Here is an 18,444-nt window from a genome sequence, read left to right as displayed (position 1 = left end):
ATACTGTAGCATAATTTTCAATGTGAATGTATGTCAAAAGCATTTAATCTAGATATACAGTACACATTAAATTGTATAGTAGATAGACTCAAGACATCTAACATTTACTAACTAAAAAACTGATAGATTGTGCCCTTTAAGCCAGGCTCCGAAGGAAAACAATTTTTGATATGTTGTGCAACCGATTTTTATAAAACACAAAAAGCATATTTGACAAAAAACTTTTGAAAGAAACAGAATTAACCACCCCCAGTTTTTCAATATTCAAGAAATCTCTATCTCATTAACCACTCGCAAGTTTTTCCGTCAAATATGCTTTTTTTGTCTTATAAAAATCAGTTTTACAACATATCAAAAATGTTTTCCCTACGGAGCATGACTTTGATGAGTAAACAAAACACATTTTTTCTGCCATATGGATACAATACTACAGTATCCATCTGACAAACTAAATGTTAAAGAAATAATAGTTAATTTTAAAGTTAGATCATCTATAAGAATGTTTAGTTATACAGTATTAGTAATGTTTTGAGCAATAAATGCACACATCCCTTTTGTCTTTAAAACAGCTCTGATTTATTATGTGAAACATGCACACAACATGTTGTTGCTGTTGTTTTCAGTCAGCACCTTGTGAAAAATATGTATTTAGTGTAAATGACAAAAAATGTTACCTTATCTATTGTAAAAGCGGTTGGCACATTGGTTGTGGCTTAGACTCCCAACCCTGAGGTCAGGGGTTAGAAACTCTCGCTGTCCAAGTCGCTTGTCTCTCACTCTGGTAGGATGTTGTGGCATTGAATGTACTAGTTTCATGCGCGGAGTACAAGCGCACATCTAGGTACACTCCCCAGGGACCAGAGAAGGTTGCACATGGTGCTCTGGTTTGCCATTGTATCCAGTGACCAGAGCCTTTGATCATTCAATATGGAATTAGCGCTATATAAATATCTGGCACTATTATTATTATTAACTATTTACAAGAAATTCATAAATTACAAACCTTCACATTTGAAACATTTTGGATGGAAAAAATGGTTCTCGTGTCGCAAGGCCTCTCCAACACAAAGATGATTGCATGAATGACAAGTTACATTTTCTGAAAAATAAATAAATAAATAATTATTCAATCAACACTGTATACTGTTTAAAGAAGCATTCTAGCACAGAATGATAGGTATAGTGGGAGCTAACATAACTGTAAATCCATTTAATCAATGAAAAATTCTTTAATTAAAAATCTCTACTTTTAAGAATCTGAGCCCAATGGTCTCGAGAATTCCATCTCGAATTGAAGCCTCCCTCTTTAGTTTGCAAAATTAGCCTTGAAATAATAGTAGAGTACATACAATGTACATAAATTACAAAAAAACAAAATAAATTAAAACGTGCTTGGTTTATATAGTAGTTTTAGGTGATTAAATGCCGGTAATATACTCCATGAAAGATTGGTGATACAGTTGGCCTTATTTATATATTTTTATAGTACAAATTTCAAAATATTTACAGCATTCATTTTGAGAAAGAGCCACCCCACCTCCTTTTTACTTCACAAAAGTAGCCTCAAAAAGAAGCCCATCCAAAGTTTGTTAAAAAAAAGCTCAGGGTTTCAATTCATGGGTTCCCCACGGCTATACTAACTAGAGTGGCGTATCTGGGGGTCCTGACATGCGGGGTAAAGGTAAAGTGGGGGGGGCTTGATGATTAAGTGGGGGCGCTAGCTTGCAAAATAAAGGTTACACGAGGTGATTATTAACTACTTGAGCAGGATTTTTTTGCTTCAAACATTTTTAATTTGGGAGGGAGGAGAAAGTACTGTAAGAGGATGCAAGCTTTTTTGTTGGAGGGGGGGGGGGGGAGGCTTATTCCCCAGTACACCCCTATGTATGCCACTGCTTATGTGCTTATGAACAGATGCCAATTTATTAATTAATTTTACATAAAAATATTGACATTGTAGTGGTCGTTACTTCTAACAGGAATATGCAACACACAACAGCTATAAATGAAGTCCAGTTGTCTGTGTTGCAATATGATCATCAAGTCTATGTTGGTAAAGTGTGATCTGACAACGTTTTAAATACTTTATTATTGGCTTTTCTTTTGAATGAAACGAGGCGTGACATTGCAGACGACATCAATAAATCTGTAATATTACGCTTAACTAAAACTGTCACTTGATAACAAGTTGAGGATTTTGACATTATGTCTCCATGTACCTAGTGTATATGTAGGCCTACAAAACATGTTATATAATCAATAAATCAATCAATCAATTAATCCATTTGTTAAAGAATACAGGCATAGGCCTATACTGATTTAATGTTTATACAAAAATGACCAGTGCTACACGCAACAATTCGTAACGTACAATTGTGTTTAAAAATAAACTGAGATGACGTAGGTTTAAGATACATCCGCTCGCACGTACGCACACACATAGCCTACATACACCACTTAGATTACATTGGTTCCTATTTCTTAATAGAAACTAAAAATTGAAATTCTCATGGGTGGTATTACATATAATATTTGCATCTAATTTATATTAACCCACAATGTAAATTGTAATAATGAGTTAATTATGAACTTTTCAACAGGGGAATAGTTTTCATGCCCTAGTAAAAAAACTTGATGACATGAAATAAGAACATATTAAGTAAACTTGTAATTTGATCATGCTTTCTAAAGTTCACGACAAGCTCAATTGCATCATGCACTTCCATTTTTAATTGGATGTTTATTTATTAACGTTACCAGTTTATACCACCAGTGCAGAATCCATTTAAATTGGTTATCCCCACCTGTTTTCATCATTATTAACCCTCACATGCAGGAGGAAAACAGACTGATGATGACGATGATGATATTCAATATTCTTTTAAAAGATAATTACAAAAAAAACCCTATTCTGTACTATCATTCTGTTAAAAAGAGAGCATGTACTTTATTAACATGCATTTGTTAAAAATGGCAATATGTGATTGGCTACATTACCATCAGTAATTTCTAAGCCTTACAGTATGGAGGGCCTACACCTATCATCCTTAACTCTCATGCAATGTTCACAGCATGATTGTATGCTACAGTACATGTAAGAGTGGCTTTGATATTATGCAGTAGAGCTTTAATTCAAGATCAACTTTTTGGAGTCCGATCGCTTGGCTCCTCGAATTGAAAGTTAGGCTGGTCAGACAATGTTTGTATCCGGTGTATACTGTAGTTAATTTGAGTGGCACTGCACTGCGGCTGCCACGGGTCACCAGTGGCCGACCCCAGCCCAAATTTCTGATTTCCAATTATTGAGGACAAAAAAAGATTTATTATTATTACAGTAGACATGTACAGTCAGTCATAAAATATGGAAAGAAACCACATAGAGAGTCATCACTCCATAGAGTTCATAAACCAATAATAGGGTATGCGGAGCATACCGCCCTATACCTGAATAATATCAACAATACGCATGCTGTGTATGATAGGCGATTCCATTATTTTCTTTTCATGATCGAAGCGAAAATCGAATTTCCATGACTTTGACTTTGTTCTTTAAACTTTTTTTCCCAAAATTAATTCATTTTTTTCTACAATTATTATGTACCATTCCACTAATTTTTATGATGATCCATTCATAGTTTTTGCATAATCTTCACAGCGGTGAATACATAACCTCCATAACATAGGTAATTAAAAACATCGCAATCAAATCTAATCAATATTTTTTCCCTTCTCCAACATAGATGAACAAAACAATCCTTTTCCAAAGTGACATGATACAGTAAATAACATATTTGCAGTTACATAAATGAAAGGTATTTAAAAACATTCCAATAAATTCTAATCAATATTTTTTTTCCTTTTCAGCATAGATGAACAAAACAATCCTGTTCTAAAGTGACATGATAAATAACATATTTGCAGTTACATAACAAACATAATATAAAAGGATCTGACAGTGAGAAACTAATTTAAAAGGAAGTTCATGCATCAATATTGTAACTGTGACTTAAGTAGGCATACATTAGCTTGTTGTAAAGGAAATAATATTGGATTGGATTGGATTTATTCGGTGTAAACACCATTCGTACTTAAATTGCTTATTTAAAAGGATCAAGCAAGTTATCAACTTTCAATACAACACAGATTGAAACGATTCAGTTTCAACAATTTACGCTGTTGAAGATTAACAGCCAGTTTCGTATGGACCATGTAAAATGTGACCGGCTCTGGCAAAACTGGTTGTTTGTCGCTATATCCAAAGTACCCAAAATGTTTGAGAACTGTGCAAGTCGACTTGTGTCCTTGGGCAGGCACTTTATCTACGGTTGTCCCTCTCCACCCAGGAGTACAAGTGGGTACCTGGTAGGTTCAAACACAACCATGTGCTGATTAAAGCTGCAACATTATGGGGCATGAGTGTTGTGTTCCATGTGCTTGATCCAGTGACCGGGGTAAAAATGTAAAGCGCATAGAGGTTAGTCTACAATATGCGTTATATGCCGACAATTATTATTATTAATCAGAATTTTGAACATATTCAGGTTTTTGCATTTTATAAAAGAAGACACATTGAAGAACATTTAAAAAATAAAATAAAAGAAATATTAAATATTAAATTAATAATTAATTAATTAATATTCATAAATTCATAAATTCGCTAATACTCAACCAATTTCCATCAAATAAACACTGTTTTAAAGAAGAATTCACACAGAATCTAAACACACTGAAAAACTCAATTTTGATTTTTTTTTTTTTTTTTACAAATGGCTGGTTTTTTCCGGAGTTTTTTTTTTTTTTTTTTTTTTACAAATGGCTGGTTTTTTCCGGAGCCGGTCACAAATAATATAAAACAGTACAACAGGTAATAACTTATTTGCATATAAGCAATTCAAATATTGAATTAAATTTCTTACATTTATTTAGTGAAAGATAGGATTTAAACTTCATAATAAAATTTCATTCCTAAGGATGGATGAATAAAGTTTGAAATATAGAATCAAGGATGGCTGGCAGTAGAGTAACAGCTCCGACTTCTTATTTGCTAAAGCCTTGGGCTGTACTGAGACATAAAGGGGGCCCAGGGATATTCATCATCATTTTTCTCAAAATGGAATGAGTGGGGCTTTTAAGCAGCAAAATATACATGTGTATAAAACATAATAATACATCCTTAAACGTCGCAAAAAGTTGCAACAAGTGTTCCTCCATATTTCACTGGAATCTCTAGCCGGACACGGCCCAATGGTAAAGGACCAGAAGATGCCTTAACCAGTGGTGCCCCAGCCACGAGGTAGCTGGGCACCATGGAAAAAAAATGGAGTTCTAAACTCAAACAACTTGCGTTTTATGGTATTTTGAAGAACGCCCTCTAGAACGTGGTAGTAGTTTTTGAGATCCAGTACAAGATACAGTAATGTACAATAATAGGCAGTAGACACGCGATTCCGCTGGGAGCTTATTTTTATTTTTGCTAAAGCCAAATATCACCTTGAGTTGTTTGCTGATGTATTGAACAATGATATTCAAAATTAAATACATGATTGAGATAATACAAGCAATATACAAAAAATTATTTACTAAAAACAAATGGAAAAAATAGAAAAAAAAACTACTGAAATTTTTTTTTTTTAAATACTATAGAAACATGCGGGTGAGGATGATACACTAATCATTTTTTTGACAAAATATACAAAATTAATCAACTATAAATTAAAATGATTATGAATAGCATATGTTTATGAATCATATCCTGAAATGAGATATTGCATTTTATATTGCCCAATCAATTTATTTGAAGATTAATATCGCGTAATAAGCTAACGTAGGCTGTAGCCTTGGCAATATCCCTATCCTTGATTCAAGGTAAATTCTCAATTTGACGACAAAGAGGCAAAAAAATTGATGTGATTACTATTTTAAATTGCATCAAGGGAAATGCTTTTTAAAACACTTACACTTATTACAACATATTATGTGATCTCTTTTGATTTAAGAACACCCATCCTGACTGACAAATTATGAAGTTCCTGTGAACCGTAGCTTCCCTTAGCAATCAGTTCCGGATGTTTCAATATTTACTCTCTCATAAATACAAATAATACATGCCAGAATAGGAATATCCTGGTAGCTAAATGGTTTTATTATCATAATTCTATGAATTTTTCTTAAATTTATGAATATACATAATTGTGAATTTACACATAATTCCAGTATGTGAGGTAAGTCTATTCCAATACTGTATTAAAGATATTGTCCCACGCAAAATACCAAAACTCTAAAATCATTTTTTTAAAATTATTAACTTAAGCATAGACATAATTGAATTAATAAAATGTTTACCTTGATTTTCATACTAGATAAGAATTTCTATAATTTTTTAATATAAAATTATGGGTAACATTTTCAATAATTTCTATGTTCAAGTTGGTAATCTTATGTTACTTAAAAAATGAGCAAAGTACATGTTAAAAATAATTGTTTATTAATTTTTTTCCATATTTTCATGGGACAATACATCGTGAATCTTCCATAGTAATAAAACGTCTCAATATTCTCTCAGTTTATAGCTTTCCGCATACATGTACTATACATTATAGATTGCATTGTATTCCACGCATTCAAGTGGCAGAATTCTTAGGGAATGGGTTAAACAGAATAATATTTTTTCTTTCAAAAATGCAAAATTGATTACTATACACTAACTTCGGTGGTGGTGCCAGTGGGTGGGGGGCAGCAAGGGCTTAAGCCCGCTACCCGACAGGTCAAGCCCCCCCCCCCACCAGACAGAGCTTGTCGGGCAGTCGGACTAAAAAAAATATAAAAATAGGCCAACGCCAAGCCAACACATGTCTGTCACAGTCTGAGAACGACATTTCTGGCCATCCAGAGGTTCCTATTCTTTAAAAAAATTCATTTGGGAGGAGGAGGGACACCCTTTCAAACCATTCCCCCGTCTCAGACCTACAAGCTCAAGTTCCCCTGTCGGAGAGCTCAGCCCACCCCCCACCCCCATCCCCAACCCAAGAAAAATATATCCTAAAGCAGCCACTGACTAACTTACACATCAGCTCAGTAACCATATTTTAGAAATCCTGATTCTACACTCTAGAGTGTTAGTTGCACTTTGCATTTATTGACAGTACAAATTTAATCATGAAATTTACTCATAACAAGATGCATACAAGATAAACTTATAAATACCTGATAACACACTGACGTACCATACAGTTTCACTCTACATGTAATCTTCCATAGTAATAAAACGTCTCAATATTCTCTCAGTTTATAGCTTTCCGCATACATGTACTATACATTATAGATTGCATTGTATTCCACGCATTCAAGTGGCAGAATTCTTAGGGAATGGGTTAAACAGAATAATATTTTTTCTTTCAAAAATGCAAAATTGATTACTATACACTAACTTCGGTGGCGGTGCCAGTGGGTGGGGGGGGGGCAGCAAGGGCTTAAGCCCCCTACCCGACAGGTCAAGCCCCCCCCCACCAGACAGAGCTTGTCGGGCAGTCGGACTAAAAAAAATATAAAAATAGGCCAACGCCAAGCCAACACATGTCTGTCACAGTCTGAGAACGACATTTCTGGCCATCCAGAGGTTCCTATTCTTTAAAAAAATTCATTTGGGAGGAGGAGGGACACCCTTTCAAACCATTCCCCCGTCTCAGACCTACAAGCTCAAGTTCCCCTGTCGGAGAGCTCAGCCCACCCCCCACCCCCATCCCCAACCCAAGAAAAATATATCCTAAAGCAGCCACTGACTAACTTACACATCAGCTCAGTAACCATATTTTAGAAATCCTGATTCTACACTCTAGAGTGTTAGTTGCACTTTGCATTTATTGACAGTACAAATTTAATCATGAAATTTACTCATAACAAGATGCATACAAGATAAACTTTTAAATACCTGATAACACACTGACGTACCATACAGTTTCACTCTACATGTAGTAAAGTGCATCACTTACTGGGCATAATGCAATATAAAAAACTGGTATATTTATATTATTATAGATTTTGATGCTAATGACTGTATATCATGTACAATGGAAATTAACTGTCCATTGAAAAGAAAAATCACTATATAAATATTAAACTATTAAAAAACACACTCTTGACATGATAATAGTGTACAAAGACAACAGTGGCGTATCCAGGGGAGGGCGCGGGGGAGCCTCCATAAAAATTAATCGCGCTTCCCCAGTTTCCCCCCCCCCCAAAAAAAAAATCATGGTCAAGTAGTTCAAAATCAACTAAAATCATTACGGTATATTTTGCGATTTAGCACCCCTCAAATGATCGTTGAGCCCCCACCCACTTCACCTTCGTGCCCCCCCATCAGCCCCCAATTCAAGACTTCTTGATACGCCACTGAAAGACAATTATTCATGTCATTTATAAAGGTCTGAGCTTGAAAAATACATAAGCCTATTCTCATTTTGCTTTGATGATCTACTAAAATAGAAAAATTGAAAACAATTATGAATTGCTTGGACCTTTCTATCTAATCAGCATTCAACTGGAAATTTTAATTAAAAAAATATTTTTCTTCGTAATTAAGAATAAAATATAGTTTCTTTTTTTGGCAGACCTGCTGCGAACCCATTTGACTTGGCATACTCCCATTCATTTTTCGTGGACCCCAAGGTTGGGAACCACTGGGTAGTGTACCGTCTCAAATCAAAATAGTACAAATTCTTATACCCACAGAAAATGAACATCTGATTTTACGAGGGGTTATGTTGATTCATTTGAAGTTAATAATAGGCACCGAGACATAATTTCCATACTGATGCGTTTAAATATTCTGAGGTAGGAAGACTTCCAAAAACCTTTTCTGAACTTGATGTTACAATAAGAAATATTCTTACTGAGGAGCCATATTTTTAGGTTTAAACTCAGTTTGAAGGAACACTTTACTGATGTATAATATTTGCTTTATTCTACTTGACAACTGTACATGAATATTAATTTTATCTTATTTTCTTGATGGTTGTATATTACAGTTTATATGTAATCACGATTGGTGAATACTGTATTTTTGGACGTGACATTTGTACATAAATATTTATAATATAATAAGTTAAATTTAGAATAATAATAATATTGAATATTTTACATTTTTATAACAGCATTTTTTTTAATTTTCGACGAATATAACGGATTAACTATTATAATTTTCTTTCTATTATACATTTTTTTCTGTACAGCTTTTAGTTATACTTGTTCCCTTTCATTGTTCATGTGAACAGTTTTGTTTTGTATTATCTTTGTTGGCACAGGTTCAGTTAAACATCACTTGATGACAGCTTTTTTAACTTGTGCTTTTTCTCGGCACCCCTGTTCAACCTTTTTTGTTCTTGTCGAAAGATTGAAAATAAATAAAGACGACATCTATTTCCAATCGTCATTGTAAAAATAATCACCTACATTCCTCATATGACACTTCCCTTAATGGTATAATAGCTTTCTTATAAGTTATAGCAGTATTGCTATTTCTGATATATTAGTGAATATTTCTAATCCCCATGGCACTAAAGAATGTGCAGAAAAACATTTGATCACTGGCCTCTGAAAGATATGCAAGTGAAATAATAGTGTACTGTATGTATGGCCATTATATCCTTTTTCCTGAAATAAAATGTTACTGTGAACAAAACTTAGTTACAACATTCTCAAAAACAGACACACAAGGAAACACTACATAATATTAAAAGCACCATGGGCCAACAATAAATCACTACTTGCTTGAGGTTTCTGAGCGTGTAATTATTTTTTAGTTTAAATACTTTTTATATAGTTTAAATGTCAGCAGGTGTGATGTAATAATTAGACTTTTAATTTTAATATTTAAAAAATTTTCCAAGAAAGTATACATAAAAAGGTACAGTTATCATCCCACGCTCATCTTTCTAGTCATCATAAATTACTTTTCTAGTGCAAACATTCTGTGAAATATTTATTTGTACCTTCATAATTTTATATTTTTTCACCGTTATTATGTTGTAGCACTCTAATCCATGGATATAACATATCCATCAAGCACAAAAATATTCTGCTGTAGCTGGTTTAAGTTTATAAAGTAAAAAAGGGACGTTTCACTTCCTTTTTACAGAAATCCCGGACAATCAACTTTTTTTTCTATGACCTATCATGCCTTCTGAAAATGTTAACATCATAATTTCTATTCAGTTATTGGTTGCATACTTTTTGCAGTGTCATATGCATCTTATCTAAAAGAAGTCACTGACTGTTAATTGCTCGCATAACTTTGACATTTGCGACTTGTGGGTGAGCACTTTAATGTGATGATGGAGAGATTGTGAATAGGCAGGCAATCAAGTACATCTAATGTTCACGCAAAAAAAAAGCTTTTAAATCGTATTGTTTGGGGTATTTCTTAAGGAATGCATTCAAAGAAAATTGCTATTCTTGTGAATGTTCACTTTCCATTTCCATTCTACCCAGTAAGTTTAAAGTACTGTAAAATACTATTTATAAATAAATAGGAGCCAGTCATTCAAATTATAATGTAAATTATAAAAATATAATATACAAATATAATACAATACATAGAAACATAAGTTGCTATTTTAGATCAGGAGCTGAATACTGATATGTGTTGTAATTTGTTTCTGTGGTGGCAGCTAGAAAAAGAAGTGTTGGGGGAAGATAATGAACTGGGGATTACTCCTCTTTTCACCAGCAGGGGTCTCAAGTTAAAGAAATCACTTTCCGGAGATCGGATAAATAGTCTGTTTTTATTATTTGTATTGAAATAAACGAAATGAAGTTTACTTAGCACACCTAATTATATGTTGCTACACATGGCGATACCCATCGCAAGCTGACTTCCGGGATCCTATCAATATCAAAGAATTTGTAGAAGATGGGTTGGTTTTCGGAATATACTGTATTGCTTTCCATCCTGATTTCAAAGCCAGAAGACTCTTGTAACTTGCGGGAGACCGCTGCATCTGTGGCACTGTCACTGACTACAGTTTTGCTTCTTCCCTTCCCTCATTTCACAGACATACAACGAGAGAACTCGGAATGTATTATTTTCAACAACAAATGTGGTGGACACATGGAAATTGGTGAGATGAGGGTGTGCTACACATAAGCAAAATCATAATTACTCGATTGGAATGTTTTCATTTTTCATACATGAATGAAAGTAGATATGCTCTTCTAAGGGTGCGTTCGAGCCATACACACCTATTAAATTCCGTGTATATGACAGGTAAATGCATGGCTTTACACCACGAGGGGTCCCCGCATTCGAGCACAAACTTATCTTGTCTAACCGTGTAAAAATTTACCCCGGAAATACTCGTTTGAGGTCAGCGAGGCAAGAGTATATCCCATCATGCCACGCAATATTTACGTTTTTAACCACGCTTCACGCACTTGCACTTCGCTAAATATTCGATTGTTATTCTGTATTCATTCACGTTGTTCGACAAGATTTTGATCAGCAGGTAATTTTACTGCTGTCCAACATCATCACCACGATGATGCGGGTTTATATTGATGGAATAAATGCTAAGAATGGGGCAAATCTCACGGCTATGCGACACAAGAGAAGGCGAAGAAGGGCCCACCGACAGGCTGTTCTGCAAGCTGCCCTTGCTTACAATCAGCGACCGCCAGACGGTAGAGTCATTAAAACATGATTAATGGTCGCGATAATGGCCTTTGACAGCGATACACGGTTCTATAACCCTAAATTTGGTGGTCAAAATAGGCGAGCGTGTTCCAGATGTTTTTTACATCTTACCCCCGTTCGACCACGCACTGCATTTAACTTCCGTGTAAATACACGGACCTCGCATGGATATTTTTCTGGCTCGAAGGCACCCTAATAGTTCTAGGTGAATAAACTTTTCTGCAAATATACCACCTTCCCCTGTGACTTGACAGCACTATAAATCATATTATTACCTTATTTATAGCATATCTACATAACAGCACAACTCATTAATCATTTATCATATATGGTAATATTTCAACTGTACTCAAATATTAATCCAACACATATCCCCTGTATTATGCTGATTAGTGGGTCGGATGTACAAGATCCCTAGTGATTTGTATTAATAAATAACTACACAATATATTATCACCATTATCATTATCACCATCTAAGCTTTCTTGTGCATAAACCATTCTAGTTATCATGTAATGCCCAAATAAAGTGCCCTGGCACCAACTTATTAGAGGCTTCAGAGCTCAGTATTCAAGAGGCATTACTGTAATTTGAGAACGATGCTTTACTACAAATTATTGGAGTATTAAATAAGCATGTTGGGTAATAGCCCACATACAATACTTTTGAATAAAACCAAAAGACTTTTAATCAAACTGAATATATAAATAGAAAATAATTTCTGCGGCACATACAGTAGCAAAATTAGTTTGTCAAAGAATACTGTACTTAATTTGGTGCTTATTCAAGGTAAGTGTTGAGAAAGGCGTTTATTCAAGCATTTTTGGTTCTCGCTCAGTGGCGACGACTAGTCTGCACACTGACAGGCAATTCCTCAACCCATATTCCCAGTGAATATAGGACCACAATATCTTAAATCATGAAAACATGGTGCACAAGTTTATTAAATTGCATTTCTTCAGCTTTGAAACCAGGCAGAATTGAAAAAAACAGTACAATACAAATTAAATCATCTATCATCACGTCATAAAAAAAAAATACAATCTGTTATATAACGATACAAAACTTTGACAGCTATTTTAAGATGAGGATAGAAGTAGGTGGATGTCTTTTGGTGTTTTGCTTAATAACCATTGATTTCTCAACATCTGTAAGGTACTGTGCAGTACTCACTGTACGCCTATTACAGCTTCATTGAAACCTCTCATCCAATATTACATCGTGTCTACTAATTTATGAATTTGAGTCAATAAATTCTGTTTATTTTCCCTTCACAAAAGAAATGCAAACATTGCACAATGTCAGCTTTCATAGACTTTTTTTATGATTGAAGTTGAAAGGTAAAAAAAAAACAATAATTGATTCAGTCAATACTTCAATGGAATTTTGAGTATATTGTATAACAACTCCCTGATTGTATGTAGCTTTATAATTTAATCTTGCTATTTTTTAAATTTATTATTATGGTTCATATAGGCCTATAATAATAATAAATGTATTAGCCAAATTACAGTAGGAAATATTTGACACCAACTAAAGGGAGTTGGTAGTCAGACTTCTAATGTGAATTAAAATGCATAATATCAAAAATTGTTTCTTAAACTAAATTTTAAAAATGATAAAAAGATAATTACTTAATTTAATTTATTAAAAATATAAAACACTTTAAATTAATTATCTTAATTTATTTCAAATAATAAATATATTTAATTAAATATTTTTTATGATGCACACTTAACATGGCTTTTCCAAATGAAGTGATCATTAGCCAATCTGCACACATTTATTTCATAAATTTTAAAGCAATCAATTAAAGTTATTTTTTAAATAAATAAATATAGTACTCCTATAGATCTAATGTAAAATAATTAAAAAATTTTCATCTTGTACTAGTAGTATACCAAATGGAAACGGAACCCTGAAGAATATTTGAATGAATTGCACACCTTTTCATGCTGTAATAAGGAAATCATATGCTGATCAGCACTCTATTATAAGGCCTAAAAAATTGTTTGTTTGCCCTCCAGCGCCCGCCCATAGCTCACAGAAATATACGGGAGGCGTTTTAAATTTTTTAAAAAATTTTTATTTTTGTTCAAAAATTTTAAAAGGTGATCTTTATTTTTCTCCATTTTGCATGTGAAAGTTGTCTTAATTTGGTGTCTGATGTAAGGTATTTTCATTCTAGGCCTAAATTCATTGCAAAATATCGATTATGGGTTATTTTTATAGTCTGATTAATACCATTTGAAAAACAAATAGTCAGACAGGCTTAATTGCAAGCATTGCGATTAATATGTTAGATTTGGTGACAGGAGAATAAAGAAAACTATAAAAAAAAAATTTTATTTTTGCACCTACCCCTCCTATACAATTTTCAGCATTGAAAGGCAAACGAACAATTTATTTTTTTAGGCCTACTGTAAGCATGTGAGCTGTTTAACTTAAAGTCAGGGATATACTGTGTGATAAAGTAAAGATATACAGCAGAATAATATTAATAATTAATACATTACTTGACCACAAACACTTAATGGTCTCAATGATGCTTTTCATAAAAGCAGTGTACTGCATAATTTGTATAGAGGCTTAAAAAACATAACACACACAAACATTAAATGCAAAGGAAGTTGAAGTCACAAAATATAATTATATACTTTAATTATGGTATGTATTAGTAATAATAATCACTGGTAAATGTTATAAGAAAATTAAATAAAAGATCAGTTGATTATAATTAAATATTGAATACAATCTGACATAAATACCTTGAACAATTTATTTAATTGTAAAATCAATTTATTACTAATTAACAGATAAATAAATACTCGCTTTGCATGAGCCTACAGTAGGCTGATCCTTCATGTACGCTAATTTAATTAAGGAGGCATCAGATTTATCAAAGCTATCGTTTCCTTGGTTACAATAGGAAGGATTGTTAGGTCATAGGTTTGCATATTTTGATCTTTAAGCTCCTACTGTAAATGCATTGAGATTTGGTATGCATGTACCATAATAAAAGATACAAGATAACATTGTCTATAAAAATGATGAAATTTCAAAGCTTTAGATGAAGCAATATTTGAAAATATAACATGAAAACAATACCATACCTATAAAACATTTAAACCACATTTAAAATTTCCACTATGGCTTACCCTACACATACAATAATAATTTAGGTTCATCAAGGTACTGTAAGTGATCCAGTACATTATCAGTAACCATGGTTATAAAGACGGTTACCAGTACACAAAACATGGATATACCATGGAGGTATTATACAGTAGTATATAATATCTCTATGGATATACCCAGTGATGGCGCCAGAAGGTGTCCACAGGGCACAGGACCATCCTCCGTGGGGGAAGAAGCCTTGGTCAGGAAGACTGCTTTGCAAAGCATTTTTTGAGCCAGTGTCCCATTTCTGAGCAACTCTGTCGGGGTCCTTTGACCTGTTGTCAGAGAATCTATGGCTCAGGCACTGAATACTACAATATTTGATCATTTTACAATAAAAAAAATACATAACAAAATTATCAGTCCATCGAACAATCAATTCCACCTCAGTTCTACAAAGAAAAGTTTCATTTTCATCAAAAATTACTTCGGATAAGCAACGGTCACTGACATTTGATTTAACGCTGGGTCATTAATGTCAATGTGGGATAATTCAATATTATCCATTCGTAGAAACCGTTCACCTTTCTTATCAGCATGGTCCTATATACAATTACTGCAATCGTCTTGACCCAAGGGTAAATGGATTATAGGGTAATGTAATTATACTCAATATTACAACGTCCGTCTTAATGGCATCCTTGCCCGAAAATGGAGCTAACGGTAAATAATTTAATTATTGTTATTACAGCATTATTTTTTATTTCTCATCTATCATTGAGTCACTTGTCAATTACTGGAAAAGTAAAGCTTTATAAAATTAACTCTCATTTAAGGGTTAAGGAATATAGTTGAAGGGGAGGGGATGGTTCAGTTCCCGTATTTATTAGAATAAACGCCTCGCTTTGAATAAACACCCTCTCCAGAGCCTCATTTGGAATAAACGCCTCCCTCAAATAAATGCCCTGGGGACTTACTTTTTCAACACACACAATAGTTTTGGCAGTAATTATGTGTTATAGTTCTAAATCTGCAGAGGAATTAAGGGCCATTATTATTATTATTCGTATCCGTTATACACCCAAAATATTATAAATAATAGGCCTAATAATAATAAAAAATGCCACCATGGAATAAATGCCTGGCCTCGAAAAACTTTTTCATCAATAAACACAATGGGGCATTTATTTGGATAAATACAGTATGTTTTTCAATTTGATATTGCTTAAGATATTATCAGACTGCATCATTTACGCTACACTCATCCTAAAACAGCCCAAAATGAAACAATTATGTCTTATTTATGATTTATTTATTTATTTTTTGTGTTAAATAAAACAATTCTGCATGAATATTTTTTTTATCGAAATTTCAACAATTAAAAAAATTTTAGTTTTATTTCTAAAATGGTTTGACATTATCTACAGCTCGATCTACAGAAATTACATCCATTTCATTCACAACAATATCTTATTTTCATATTAACAACACAAAAAGTATTGAGCTGTCAGATATTTTATCATGTAAAAATTGTATAAACTAATCTGAGATCTTGCTTAAAATGCTAGAAATGACGACCTTCCTAGATTTGTTGAACTTTCACAGCTGAATATCATGTTTGTCAGATTTAAGAGCATGTAACAATATAGGAGCAAGAATTGAAAATAATTAGTGTAAAGCTTTTTAAGAGCTGCTATCTATGAGAATATATCTGGCAAAATTCCAAGCAACTCTCAATTAAGATATTAAGGAGATTATATTTATATTTATAAATTATAATATTTGGGGAAACCTTGATTTTTAAATGATATATAAAAAAGAATCAACATTTTTAATATTTGATATCATTTATATAAAGACATACTGCTAAATTCGGAAGATTATAACAAATGTTTAGTGCATAGGGTGAACAAAGGGCAGATCACAGGGTGTGCTGCCCAGAAATGTTGTTGCAGGCCACAAAAAATAAATTAAAAACCCTTTGTGCAGCCTGCCTACACCTTCGGCAAAAATATCTCTTGTTGATCCGCGACCAGGAGCAAGCAAGGGAGAATGGAAAAAGGCAAGGGGTATCAAAAAGGGATGCTGATGGAGAAAAGAAAATACAGGTTCCCTATGCTGCATAGAAACATGTAGCATGTAGTCACTGTATTTGCAATGTAGTACAGTATGGCAAAAATCAATTTACATTAAAAAACAAGCCATTACCACTATACTAATGCTGCGTTTCAGTGTACCTGTAACCAACGTGAAACAACCCGTCAACAAGAGTAATAACATGAAATGCGTTCCAATGTAAATACGCAATTCTGATGAGCAATAAATTCTTCATGTTCAGCCTGATAACTACATTCCTACTGGCTAAATTTATGAATTATAAATATTTTATAATATTTAATCAATTGTTTTAAAAGTTTAAAATACTTTTTTTTACAATTTTATAATTAGACCTAAATTCAAAGTTGAAAAATTTGAATTGCCTTCCACATATTGCTCAAATATAACGTTGATATTCACGACTTTATGTCAAGTACCTCCTTCCAACTAACGACTTAGTGTAATGACCACCCGGTTAGCTGAGCATTGGGAACACTTTGCAAGCCGTGATCACGGTTTCCACGGGGACATTGGAACACAGCACGATAGGGCGCCCATACTTAAAGTAAGGGACTACTTACTCATGTTGATACCGGTGTCTGTTTACGTCCGTGTTCGATCGTAATATTCCCTTAATTGGAGTTTGCTTTGAATGAAAATAGCACTATTATCAAAACGGCAATATTCTTTTCCAATAATTTCCAATCATCTATGTTCACAATGCATGCGTTTGATCGTTCCGACCACGCAGCAACAGTGTAAATTGTCCCACTGCACAACCCGTGCTAAATACTAACTGTATACAAATCCCGATACAAATCAGGGAACGCTTGTTCAAATTTGCCGATGCTACTGCTCATCTAATATGTAACCAGAAATTATGGTAAATAACAAAGGTTTTACAACGTAAACAATGCAAGAAGAAAAAGGTTAAGCGACGCTGTCAACAGCACAACATTTAACGACGAACGTTTGTTTTGTTCTATGTACACAGTGGACGGCACATTGCAATTCATATCAGTGTCTAAATGGTAAATACCACCTGTCAAACAGCTGCTAAAGTTGAGGGCGCCTCAGCATAATTGTCTTGATTTATTTTTCCCAGGCACACACGTCTTTTAAACGACGCACAATACCTCACTGCCGTCGGACAGGACATCCCCTACGGTTTTGTAATTTTGATTTTTTTTTTAAGTACGTTAAAACGTCTTTAGGTTTTAGGCAGTAGAGGATTAGTTCAGATCCCCACCAGGTGTTTCCCAGACTCCACTTAAAAAGGTGTCCACCTTCCTGCTGGACCATCCCCATCCCCGTGAAACACACCACGAAAATGAATATATAACTATAGGATGATGCTGTTGGGTCTGCCCCGCTTTCAGTCATTTTCTTTTTTTTTTCATAGTTACTTTTTTACATGTAGCCTAGTCAAATTGATCCAATATTCAGTTAAGAACTTATTTTAGGCCTACCCTCTTAATTTTGAGAGTTATTATACAACTAAACTCACAAGTTCATAATGTACTACTCGATATTATATA

The 18,444-nt window shown here is 33.7% G+C and overlaps 1 protein-coding gene across 1 annotated transcript in view; it reads right to left on the bottom strand.

Moving 5' to 3' along the window:
- LOC117123659 (actin-binding LIM protein 1-like) overlaps positions 1-17,902 on the bottom strand; it is a 77,662-nt gene extending 59,760 nt beyond the window's left edge. The window contains exons 1-2 of the mRNA XM_033269659.1: positions 17,488-17,902; positions 1,004-1,099 (exon numbers count right to left, since the gene is read on the bottom strand). Coding sequence (XP_033125550.1) covers positions 1,004-1,099; positions 17,488-17,491 — 100 coding nt within the window. The 5' untranslated portion in view covers positions 17,492-17,902. The remainder of the gene's footprint in view (positions 1-1,003; positions 1,100-17,487) is intronic.
- Positions 17,903-18,444: the final 542 nt, after the last annotated feature.

Source organism: Anneissia japonica, unplaced genomic scaffold (assembly GCF_011630105.1).
Source record: "Anneissia japonica isolate Jap-2015-1 unplaced genomic scaffold, ASM1163010v1 scaffold287714_len2871179_cov188, whole genome shotgun sequence".
Taxonomy (NCBI): Eukaryota; Metazoa; Echinodermata; class Crinoidea; order Comatulida; family Comatulidae; genus Anneissia; species Anneissia japonica.
The sequence above is the reverse complement of the archived record's forward strand: the minus strand, read 5'-3'. Positions and strand labels throughout refer to the sequence as shown.